Source organism: Cornus florida, unplaced genomic scaffold, assembly GCF_030987335.1.
Source record: "Cornus florida cultivar Cherokee Brave unplaced genomic scaffold, ASM3098733v1 CherokeeBrave_3.0.0_Hap2_Chr05, whole genome shotgun sequence".
Lineage (NCBI taxonomy): Eukaryota > Viridiplantae > Streptophyta > Magnoliopsida > Cornales > Cornaceae > Cornus > Cornus florida.
The window spans coordinates 43,879,462-43,891,248 of NW_026775575.1; the positions used below are offsets into that span (position 1 = coordinate 43,879,462).

General features: G+C 35.2%; 2 protein-coding genes across 2 annotated transcripts; both read right to left on the minus strand.

The window, feature by feature from the left end:
• Positions 1-2,817: 2,817 nt before the first annotated feature.
• LOC132309221 (uncharacterized) lies at positions 2,818-4,184 on the minus strand. Its single transcript, XM_059807549.1, has 3 exons — positions 3,975-4,184; positions 3,351-3,833; positions 2,818-3,243 (listed from the first exon to the last, which is right to left on the minus strand). Exons 1-3 carry the CDS (start codon positions 4,182-4,184, stop codon positions 2,818-2,820), a joined length of 1,119 nt encoding a protein of 372 aa, XP_059663532.1.
• On the minus strand, positions 3,980-5,273 carry LOC132309222 (uncharacterized). Its single transcript, XM_059807550.1, has 2 exons — positions 4,958-5,273; positions 3,980-4,837 (listed from the first exon to the last, which is right to left on the minus strand). The coding sequence occupies exons 1-2, from the start codon at positions 5,271-5,273 to the stop codon at positions 4,272-4,274; spliced, it is 882 nt and encodes a 293-aa protein (XP_059663533.1). The 3' UTR covers positions 3,980-4,271.
• Between the last annotated feature and the right edge of the window lie 6,514 nt (positions 5,274-11,787).

The window sequence follows — 11,787 nt, forward strand, 5'->3', positions numbered from 1 at the left end:
ACTAGTTTAGCTTTCCTTGAACAAGTTCAAGGCTTTGAGACAGGTTTGGTAACCTTTGTTTCCTGTTCTGATTATTCTTCCTGATAGGTATAGAATTCTTCCAAATTAAAGTCCTATGCATGAAAATTACCTTTTCTTATGCATATCTAGGTCTTTGAAAATTCTATATAAACCTTGAATTTCATCTTGGTTGATACAGATTTTGCATTACATCTTCAAAATTCTTAAAAGCCTATAAGGAGATATTTTTGGAGAAAATCAAATCTAATTTTTTTTGTCTTTCTTTCTAGAACACACACATAAACATGAGTGATTTTAGAGTGTTGTTCAAATCCTGATCGTGTTCAAAGTTTATTAAATATTACATCTACAACGATCAGAGAAAGCAGTTTTACTTCTTCTACATCAAATTCAGATCTTGAAGAACAGAGGTGAAGCGATCACACTTTGAAAGGGTCAAAGCATTCGAGGAGTGTTGTTTGATCTACCATCAATCATTTTTACAAAGATTAAGAGTAAGCCTTAAGTCAAGAGCTGTTGGATTGGATGTCGCAAAGCCAGAAGATTATCAGCGATTGGTGTTTGATAGAATGATAAGGTTTGAGCCTGAGTCAAAGTCCATTGTACTTAATTTGTTTCAAACATAGTGAATCGGTTTACTTTGGACTGCACAATCCACGAGATTTTTCCCACAAACAGTTGGTCTATTCTACCAATTGGGGTTTTCTCGCTAAAAATTCTAGTGTTATCTCTAATTCTATTTACTTTACTTTATTTTTCTTACATGAGATTAATTGCTAAAATAAGTAAAGTTGTTTAAAATAGAAAGCCGCAGATCTGTTTTTAAAATCTAAAACTTTTTACACAAATAATCTTCCACTGCACATCTCACAATTGTTATGATCGTTAGACTTGTAATTTCCCAGTATGCTTCCACACTAACTTGATGCTCGAACTCTTCTATGTCGTCTTGAATGATTAACTTGGTTTGATCTTCTTCAACTTGGTTTGTATCTAACCCCATCAAACTATCAGTTATGTCTTCCATGCCTCTCTCTTTCAAAATGTCCTCAGCTATAACAGGGGCAAAGATAAAATTTTGTTCACATCCAATCTTTTTTTTTAGCTGATTTATCTTCAATTAAGAAAGGCGAAGCAACATAATTTTTCTTCTAAGAATTATGATTTGCTTCTACAAAATTATAGTTATTCTTCTTCTTGTAATTGTTGACACTAGAATACTTAACATAGGCTAGAATCCCTCGTGAACGTACAGGAACGTTAATCATATTCGGTTGGCCACACGAAACTTCATCTGTAAGTACTCAAATTGGTTCATTATCCTAGTTGCCATCAATCCCAAGTTCAGCGAGTCTCTTTCGGATTTGTAACATCATATGTTCCATCCGAACCAACTGATGTTCTCCAACATATATATCAATGGCTGCTCAAAGGGCATGCACTCCCCGATCATCAACGCGAGAGTGGTTGCTGCCAAACCAATCAATCACTATCAGATCAGGGTACGACAAGACTCTGATGGCAACCGACGTAGTGGAAACGAGTAGATGTTCACAAGGAACTATGGTTACCTTGAATTCACATGATATGGTACCTTGAATCTATAAGAAAAAAGAGAATTCAGAGAGGAATTTTTAATAAATGATTGAATTGTTTTTCAGCTGTCATAGTACATTGTATTTATAATAAATAAAACCCTAAAACTCTAATGAAAAGTAATAGCAAAAATAAAAGTAATTACTTGAGAAAACAAAAAACATAAGAAAATTACCTAAAACTAAAATCTCTCAAAAAATTATAAAATAAAAATAAATAAGAAACATAAATAATAAAAATAACTAAATATGAATAAATTGTCCTAAATCAATAATTGTCATTGTCTTCCAACAACAACATATTACTAAGGTCAATGAAAAAAATAGGGTTCTCGCGGGAGCCCAACAAGATTTTCTCGACAGAGACACCACCCAGTCAGGGCTTCAAATAGGCTGTGACCCGTTTTGTAGGACTCAAAAGAAACATGGGTTCTAGAGGGGGAGAGAGAGTAAAGGAAAGGTAAGTTTGTTTCTATACGTGTGGCTAAAACAATATTTAACTTTCTTTACTTAACAAAATAGATTGAAGGGCCATGAAGTTTGAAAGATGGGAATAACAACCATAACTCTTGTTTAAGAAGCAAGCTAGACTTCTTTTTTCAGGCAAAAAGGTTTGAGAAGCAAGAGATGATGCCTAATATTGTAGTACAGAGCATTTATGGGTATTGGACTTGTTATATATATATATATATATATTGCCCTTGTATCTTCTGTATTTTAAGAAAAATTTTACAGTCAAAGGGGTGTAAAGGTCATATATGTCACTGAGTCGGAAAGCAGCCGGAAAAAAAAAATAGTATCTCGCAGCTCTAGGATAGTTGGGGAGGGTTGGTTTGGTTTAAATTACACTTTGCTACTATATCACGAAAATCGTTCATGTTCTTTATTATTTTTATTTCTTTTGTGTTTCGTTTGTTTCTTCCTTTATCCTCTTCTTGAACGGACTAATACTGACAAGGAAAACACAAAGATAGAGAAATGAAGAAAAGAACACCACAAACAATGGGAGAAAAAGGAAAAAGGTATTCCATTTTTTTATTCATTTATTTTTCTGATACAAAAAAGAATAACTTATCTTTAGTGTGCAAAAGCTCCACATAACAATATATAACTGGAACTAAATGTCAGCATATGTTGTTAGAACAAATTTGCATTAGATTAAAAATTAATAAAAAATATATATAAATAGAGATGAACAAGACTAAATTCTGAACTGCACTAGATCAAGATCAATCTCTTTCGGAACCTTTCTAGGAGGAGGAAACTTTGGAAGAGAATGAGCAACTTTTTTTGCAGTTTCCAAGTAAGACACATATTTGTGAATCATCTCAATAGTAGTGTTATCAGCAATTGCATTATTGTTTTCAAAATTGGCGGTTTGGAAAGCTTGATTGATCAACAAATTATTGAATTCTTGTCTGCATTGCTTGATTGCTTGAATCTCTTTGAATGCCTTCTTCTTCAATGTCCAATTGCCTATTTTCCAGTCGAAGTCATAGAGCACAAGGAACCTTTGGCCATACATGGCTATGAATTCCAATGCAGCAAGAATGAACTCGAACTCTTCTACTGACATGTGATAAGCAAAGTTAATTCGTGTCCATCCGGGCTTCACTCCGTGGTAACCCTGTCAAAATTTATCATATATTAAGATCTAAAAAAACAGAAATGATAGTCTATACATTTAATAACCAAGTCCGCAATTTAGTAGTAAGAAAATGGTGAATTGGGTACCTTTTGGATGGCGGATTTGAAGGAAATTGAATGAGGCTCATCGACATGAAGAAGATGGTGACCGTAAGGTCCAGCACAAGCACACCCACCACGAGCCTGGATGCCAAAAAGGTCATTGAGGAGCTTTGCAACAAAAGGGCCATGAAGGGGTTTATCTCTCACGTTTCCAGACTCTCTCCAAATGGAAATTCCTCCATCACTTGCCTTGTTTTTTAAGTCATGAAATGAGGAATTTGTTGTGGAGAACACGAGAAAGGACAAGATAGCTTGCCTTTTTACACTATTATTTCCTAATACCCAAATGTTTGGATTTGCAAAAAGCCGGTCAAGCGCTCTGTCTATGAAATAGTGCTCCTGCTTTTGGATCACTTCATAACCAATGTATTCTTTTAACGAGAAAGCCATTGCTGTTCTTATTTTCTGAATAATTGGAGGAGTTCCGGCATCTTCTCTCTCTTCCACATCGTCATAATACAGTGTGTCCTGAAACACAGGCAGTATATTAGCAAACTTGGATTGGAATGAAACCATAAAATCACCTAGGCTAACTTTATATATGACGTCCTATACTCTCATATTAGCACGTAGATCGAGATTAGGTTAAAGAGAATCATATCTACATACCTCTTCATTGAATCCATTGACAAAGCTAACAGTTCCTCCACCACATGTTGAAGGCGGTGAAGATCCTAATTGATAAAGGACTTTGCTCATTAGAAGAATTCCGGGAGTACCGGGTCCCCCGACGAACTTATGTGGACTAAGGAATATTGCATCATATCCATCTACCTCACCGGATCTCATGTCAATCTCCACATAAGGACCACTACACATAATTAAGGCAAAGCAATTATCAATCTTACTATGTATTTTAGAAAGAAAAAATAAAAAAAATAAAAGTTGTACTATGTCCTACAGAAATTAAACATCATAACTCAAAAAAAAAAAAAAAAAAAAAAAAAAAAAAAAAAAACTTTTTATGTACCTTGCAGCAAAATCAAAACATGCAAAAGCACCATATCGATGAAGAAGTGAAGCAAGGGAGCGCGTGTCAGTGTAAATTCCGGTGACATTACTACATGCTGAGAAAGAACCCAACATAGGGCGATTTGTGTGCTGGTATGACTCGAGGTGTTGTCTTAAAGCTGCAATATCGATTAGGCCATTTTCATCTAGACCGATCTCTACAACTTCTGCTAAGCTTTGGCGCCACGAGAGGAGGTTCGAATGGTGTTCATATGGCCCAACAAAAACAACCCATCTTTCTTCACTCCTAAGGCTATTCAAAACCCTGTTCTTCATAGTTGATGCAACAACAATTCCCATAACCTCTTGAAGCCGTTTAATGGCTGCGGTTGTGCCTGAGCCAACAAACAGTAGTGCATCTTCTTCTTTGCCCCCTAAGCAAGACTTGACATACTTACTTGCCGCATGCACCATTGTTGTAGTTTGATCCCCCACATAACTGTCACTTGTATGAGTATTCCCTATTAACACAAATGGACAGTTTTCAATTTTGATGTTTAAGTGAAAAAATTATTGCAATTGCAAAATATGAGATATAAACCTAATATTTGACATAAAAAATTATACTTAAGCAAGCTTACCATAGAATGGAAGAACCTTCTCAATGATGTACTTCTCAATGAACTGAAGACATCGGCCAGAGGCAGTGTAGTCAGCATAGGTAAGCCGACGCTTTCCAAAAGGAGTTTCAAACTCCACATCACTGCCGATGACTTGAGACCTCAACCATGCTAGTTTTCCTTGGGGAGGGCCATTCGGCACATCATTTTCGAGCATCCTAAACGATTTCGAAACCTGAAGACTGCATGCTTTTGTCATATTCATGGCCTTGACATGGAGTAGATCCGTCGTTGGGTCACGAGGAGTGTCTTTCAACATGGGTTGCTCAAGTTCCATGATCTTTTTCGAGAAATGATTGATACAAAGGATGATTTTGGGTGAAATGAGAAGTAACGCACAATAATAGATGAACAAGAGCAAGATGTTTTAATTGTTGGTGATGGTTTTGGGAGATAGGAAGGCTTAGTATATATAGGGGGCTCGGATGACTCTTGTTTACCATTGAACACCTAGTGAAAGATGTACGACCAAGCACCAACCAATCTTTGTTCCAAGTCATCGGCTTGGAGTTATAATGCCATGTGCCAAGTCATATGTATATTTTTGTTAAATATATTGCAAGTCAATTTTATTGACTATCAGAAAAATATATTCAGTGAAAGATTAATAATAATAATAATAATAATAATAGATTTGAAAAATAATAATTAAAAATCCTTGCATGATCCCTATGCATGGAGTTTGAACATAACCACAGGTGAAATGAGGTTTGATATTTCTAAAGACTGTTCTGTTTATATTATTGCACTTAACGCGGCTTGTAGAAACATGATAGTAATAATATACTTAAATTGACTAACTTATAAAACAAATGAAACCAATTAATCCGTTGACGCAGTCCACTATGACCGCTTTCAATCTCTTTGGTCAGATACAGTGCATGTAATAATCTGTTTACCCAATCCACTATGACCGCTTTTAATCTTATACTACTACTTTCATTAATTTGGTCAGACAACTAGGAATTTTCATGGGATCCCTTCAGCAATTTTATCTTTTCTCATCTTTCATTATTTCATAAATTATTTGTATCATGACTACAATAACTACTGAAAAGTTGGGGTGTAATTTGGGCCGGAACCAACTTTGTAGCAAAGTTGTATAATTTTTTTGGAATTAAAATTGACTTAGAAATCCAACTAAATTGGGGTTGAGTTGCGGGATAATTCAAACTTAACCCAAATAATGCAAAAGGTGAATAATGTGAGATATAAATTTGTAATTGATAATTTTCGTTGTCAAAACCAGCGCCTATTGTAAGACACCTGAAAAAGGACCTCACCTCAAAGCGACCTTAAGGGTAGGGAATCCAAAGCCAACAATCAGAATCCCCAGCTGTGATCGTCTAACGGTACAAAAAGTCCAAAAAGAAGATGGATTTGGATAGTAGTAATGTACCAACCCAAACCCAAAGGGTCACATGGACTATTTGGATAGGAGGTTTGATGGGTATGGATGATTACCTATGGATATATATATATATATATATAAATGTTCTACTCGGATTACTCTTGTTTACCATTGAAATTATTTTATTTTATTTTAATTTATTTTATTTTGAATTGGTGTTTGTATATGTATGGAAAGATAATTACAAGTGCACAGAGGGCATACCCTCATAGTAGTTCTGGAAAGGCCAGTATAAAGACTTTAAGAATAGGACCATTTCCTATACAAAATAAAAACAAATGTATGCTGTCTAAAGAAAATAATGAATATTAGCAATATAGATATCTAAAACTTCCAGCAAAATTTGTCTAGCCACCTCTTGATGAGACCTAGATAAATGACCATGAAGCCTTCGATTTCTCTCTTACTGAATACTCCATACAGCAGCCACAAATAACGTATGAATCATTTTGATGGTCTGTTGGGAAAACTAGTTCAGTAAGTCCTCAAATGTGAAAATTGAGATATTATATATCTTGAAGTATAGTTTTTATTTAAATTCTTGTCTCATCTAAATCAAAAGAAAAAGAATTTTCCTTTAAAGTGAACTCAAGTTGATAATTCTGTTGATGAAAATTCTGATGAAGATGTGCCTTTTATAACTAGGCAATTTAATCAGTTTTTGCAAAAGACAACATAGGAGAAGGAATGGCAATGGGGCCAATCCTAGAAATTTTAACAAGGGGTTTGAAAATAAATGAAAATAAAGTAGAAAATTCAAAAGAAACTGAATTCACTTGCTGAAATTGTGATGATTTGCTCCTTTTCATTATTTATTTATTTATTTTAATTTTTTTTTTAATGTCAATTGTTTATTTTATGAGGGGCATTATTGGGGTTTTATTATGCAATTGACATAATTGGTATTTGGAAATGCTTAAGGGGCATAGTAGACTTTTATTATGCAAATGGCATGGAGGGAATTTGGTAAATATTGGAGGGCCTTGTGGTCATTCAAGGAGGTAATACTTTTGACCATTTTGTGGCTTGACACTTATGCATATAGGTGGCATATTCATGTATAGAAATTGAAGGAGTTGGGCAAACTTCTATTTTCTTCTTCATTGTTTTCTTTCGGCTCTTTTCTTGTCCCTCCATAGTCATTTCTTTTACATGTAAATTTGAGGTACTTGTGTAAGGAATTTGGTGGGGCGTTGCGAATGAAAAACATTCCTGGAATTATAAACTTCCTTTTGATATAAAAGTTGCCAACATTTCCTCACTGTTTGGATTACCAAAGGTGGATTTAAAGAGAAGGGCTATGGTTGTAATTCATAGAGGTATTCTTCATTTTCTTCCAAATTTGATGGCTTTAATTCATCCTTTGGGTTTATTTGAATTGTTTTAGCAAGGTTTCAAGCTTCTTTTGATATAGGGTTTTCTAAATTGCATAATCTTTACCTTTGGTGAGTCAGTTCTATTGATTTTAAATCCTTTTATTGTGATTGTACTATAAATGGGTGAAAAGAAGCATGCTTAATGTGTTATGTGTATTAACAATGAAATCAAGAACATGAGGTGATTATGTTGTGTTAATTTTGTTATTGAGCACACTAGTATTTTGAAAGGACTGGGTTGATAAAGTTTATTCTGCATGGAACAGAGATTGAATTGTTATTTTTAGAATGCTGTACATTGTATCATTATAAATGTACATTCATCTCGCATGGTTTGGGGATGAATTTGGGATGGAAATTAAAGTGGAGACATCTCATTAGATGATTGTTGAGAAAAGAATTAGAAGCGAATAATGTGAAAGTCAAATGACGGGGATTACCTCATATCTAGGTCATTAATGGATCTAGAGAAGACGTAGGGACATACCCTGCATATGGTTAAGTCACTATACCCCAAATGGCGCTGGAGATTACTCTGGGTCAAGGATAGATGACTAGTTTTCTTCTCGTGGTGCTGGGGATTACTCTGGGCCGGATACATTAACCGTTGAGGTGTGTTGTTGGTTGGTGTTTCGGGAAGTTAGGAAGTGATAGTGACATTGGCATTAGCATTGCATTGCACTTCATTTTATTGTATCACATGATATTATTTTCCCAAGCTTGTATAATCCCTTTATTTTATATCTATTATATGTTTGGATTCACGGGGATATTAAGGAGTATGCTTTAGGCAACTCGTATTGAACTATTGTGCTTATCCATATTTTATACACATCTTTTCAGGTCATGGCAATGAGGTCGTAGAGGACGTTCCTCCCCAGCCTTAGATAGAGTTGGAACTGGTGGTTGTAGTGTTTTCCTTTTGTATAACAACCAATGTATATTCGTGGGACAATGTTGTATATTGTTGGTTCAGTTACATCCCTATTATGTAATAAATGTTATGGCATACGTTGAGACTTTAAAGTTGTAATATATGTATCCTACCTGTATATTTTCATATACGGTATTACGATGGGAATCGGTAAGTAGACTTGCATGGTTAGATAGGTTACAGGGATGTTTAGGTTGTAGAGACCTTATTTTCCAAGTATTATGTTCACAATCTAGACTCCAGTCTTGGTGTGTGACAAAGGTTTAAGGTGGTTTCTTAAACCTAGGGACGACGAGTAGAGGTCTGTCTACAGTAAGTGTGTAGTGACCTGCATTGTCTCACATGCTTATGTGTTACTTATTACTTGTTTTGTAAGTATATTTATGTATTTACGTGACTACGTGTTTTTTTTTTTTTTTGTTTAAAATGAAGCATGCTATATGTTTAAAGGTTTTAACTTATGACGTGTCAGTTTGGGACTATTATTAGTATCGTTGTTTCTTGACGAGTGTTTTATCGTGTAGTAATATGCCACCTCATCAGAAGAGTAAACACTTGGAGGCTTGGGAGATAGGCCTATTGTTGGACATGTTGGGGAGAGTTCCGCATCTCACCCAATTAGACAGGAAGGTTTACCACCACTTACAGAAGGGGGTGAAGAGACAGCCAGATGGGTGCTAACTACTCTTTTTCAGGATACATTAAGGTCACAACCGATACCTCAGGTGGCTCTGCAGCCAGTGGTATCCGCAGAGGGAATTGAGACAGAGAGACGTCTCAAGCTTATGTGCAGATTTGTTAGGCTTATGCCTACACTGTTTGACGGGTAGTGCAAATCTGTTATTTGTAAATGACTGGTTTGATCAGGTTGAAAAGCATATCTCTGCTATGGTAGTAGTTAGTGATCACTTGAAGATTCTTTTGGCTACTTATAACTTCACAAAGGATGTCAAATTATAGCGGAAGTCTATGTCTAATAGGGTAGATGTAGAGACACCGCCATGGAATGTTTTTAAAGAGTTGTTTTATGATAAGTTCTTTCCAATAACAAGGAGGTAGGAGTTGCATAAGGAATTTGACTCTTTTTTCCAAAACAATATGATGAGCGCTGAAAAGTGCGCATTTAAACCCCTTAAACTCGAGTATTCTAGGACCTTTATCTATCTTACTTTCTTATTTTAGACTAATTTCATGTTATTGCCCTTTTCAGGTGCTTATCCGCAAAATAAGTCAATTCAGCCAAATTAGAGCATAAAAGATGCAATCTAAAGTTAAATGGAAGAATGGAGTAAAATGGAAGCAAAATGGTGGAAATAAGCAAACTTCGATCGATCAGGAATACTTTCGATCAATCTCACCTTGATCGATCTCACCTCACCAAGATGGATCAGACCCCTTGTCTTTATGCTCAAAGAATTTCCATCTTCGATCTATCGAACTTCCTTCAGATCGATCGAACTTCCTTGGTCTTATCCACACCTATCACTTTTGTCTTTTTCCAAAATATTCCAAAAATATCTCAGATTTGTCTTATTCCAAAAAGGCGCCGCCAAGGATTAATCGATCTGGCCTAACTTCGATGGATCTGGCGACAGTTCGATCGATCTCATCTGAATTTGATCGATCGAAAACAGAGTCCAACTCATTAAAAGATGGCTCGTGGTGCAATCATTGAAGGGACCCTAGTGCACGAGACCTGACCATTGGATATGACACTTGAGTTTCCTATATAAGGATTTTGAGCCATTTTTACATATATTTTCATACATATAGATACCTTCATGTCATATATCATCTATCTTGGAGAAGAGGTTAGAGCCTAGAGAGACATACACTATTTTAGGGAGTTCTTCCATTCTTCTAGGGTTCCCATTAAGAAGAAGAGCACTTCTACCATGGAGATGACCCTTGAGGATTGGATAACTACATCAATGAGTGGCTAAACATCTTCTTAGGGTTAGAGTTAGCCCTAAGCATGCCTTCTAGACCTTAATGCTTTGTATTTTGAGGGGATTTATGTTGTGATGTTATCTTGACACTTGATTTATATATGAATCTTGTTCTTACAATGATTTATGTTGATTAATACTTCCAATTGATCATTTCATTCTATCCATATGTCTATGTATGCTAGAGTAGATGTTCATGTATTTATCTCTTGGTTTTTGTGATATTGATGCATGTTTATGTGTATTGATGCTATGAATCTAGAGATTGTCAAGGCATAGTGCTTAAATAATATTTCTCTTATGATTTATTTGATGGTTTATACTCATTTCTTGATGGATTGTGCCTCTTCCTTAGTGTAATTAGTTTAATTTCTATATTCTTAGCTTAGATGTAGTGTAGTTGCCTTACTTTCTTAGATGTGAGGATAATCCATGCTTGTTGTTTGATATTCCATACTTATGAATGCAAATAGTATAATTCACTAACTTATTAGTGTGTTGATTGTGAGCTTAAAAGAAGGATTAATGGCTTAGTTTGATATATTGTGCTATTCACTAGGTTATTTAGACAATGTATACTTAATTAGTCAATCCATGCTTGTTGATTCAATCAATCACACCTCTTTGTATTGGAACACATGTTTCCCCTCATTCATTACACATTGAGTGTATAAAATGGTGATGTTTAGTGGTGACCTCTAGATCCCAAGACCTTTCTCTCTTGTTTTCTACCCTTTATTTATTTTAATTGCTTAGTATTTAATTCATTTACATTGTAGTTTAGTTAACCAAACAAACAATCTTTTGATCACTCAACCTACTAATCCGACCTTGTTTCCATATTAACATAGCCCCTAATCCCTTGGGACGATCCCTACTCACCCTAGCTATATTAGTAATTAGAGGTAGTAGTGACACTTTATAAATTTAAACTTGGCCACACTTTCATTGCAACTTTGTTGGTGCTAGCAACGGTATCACACCGCAATAGTATGTCAATGACAGAATACGAGAACAGATTTACTTCTCTATCTCATTTTAATTCAGAAATTATGAGTAAGGAAGAGGATAAAGTCCACAAGTTTGTATAGGGACTTCACTGCCAGATTAGGCTTATTGTA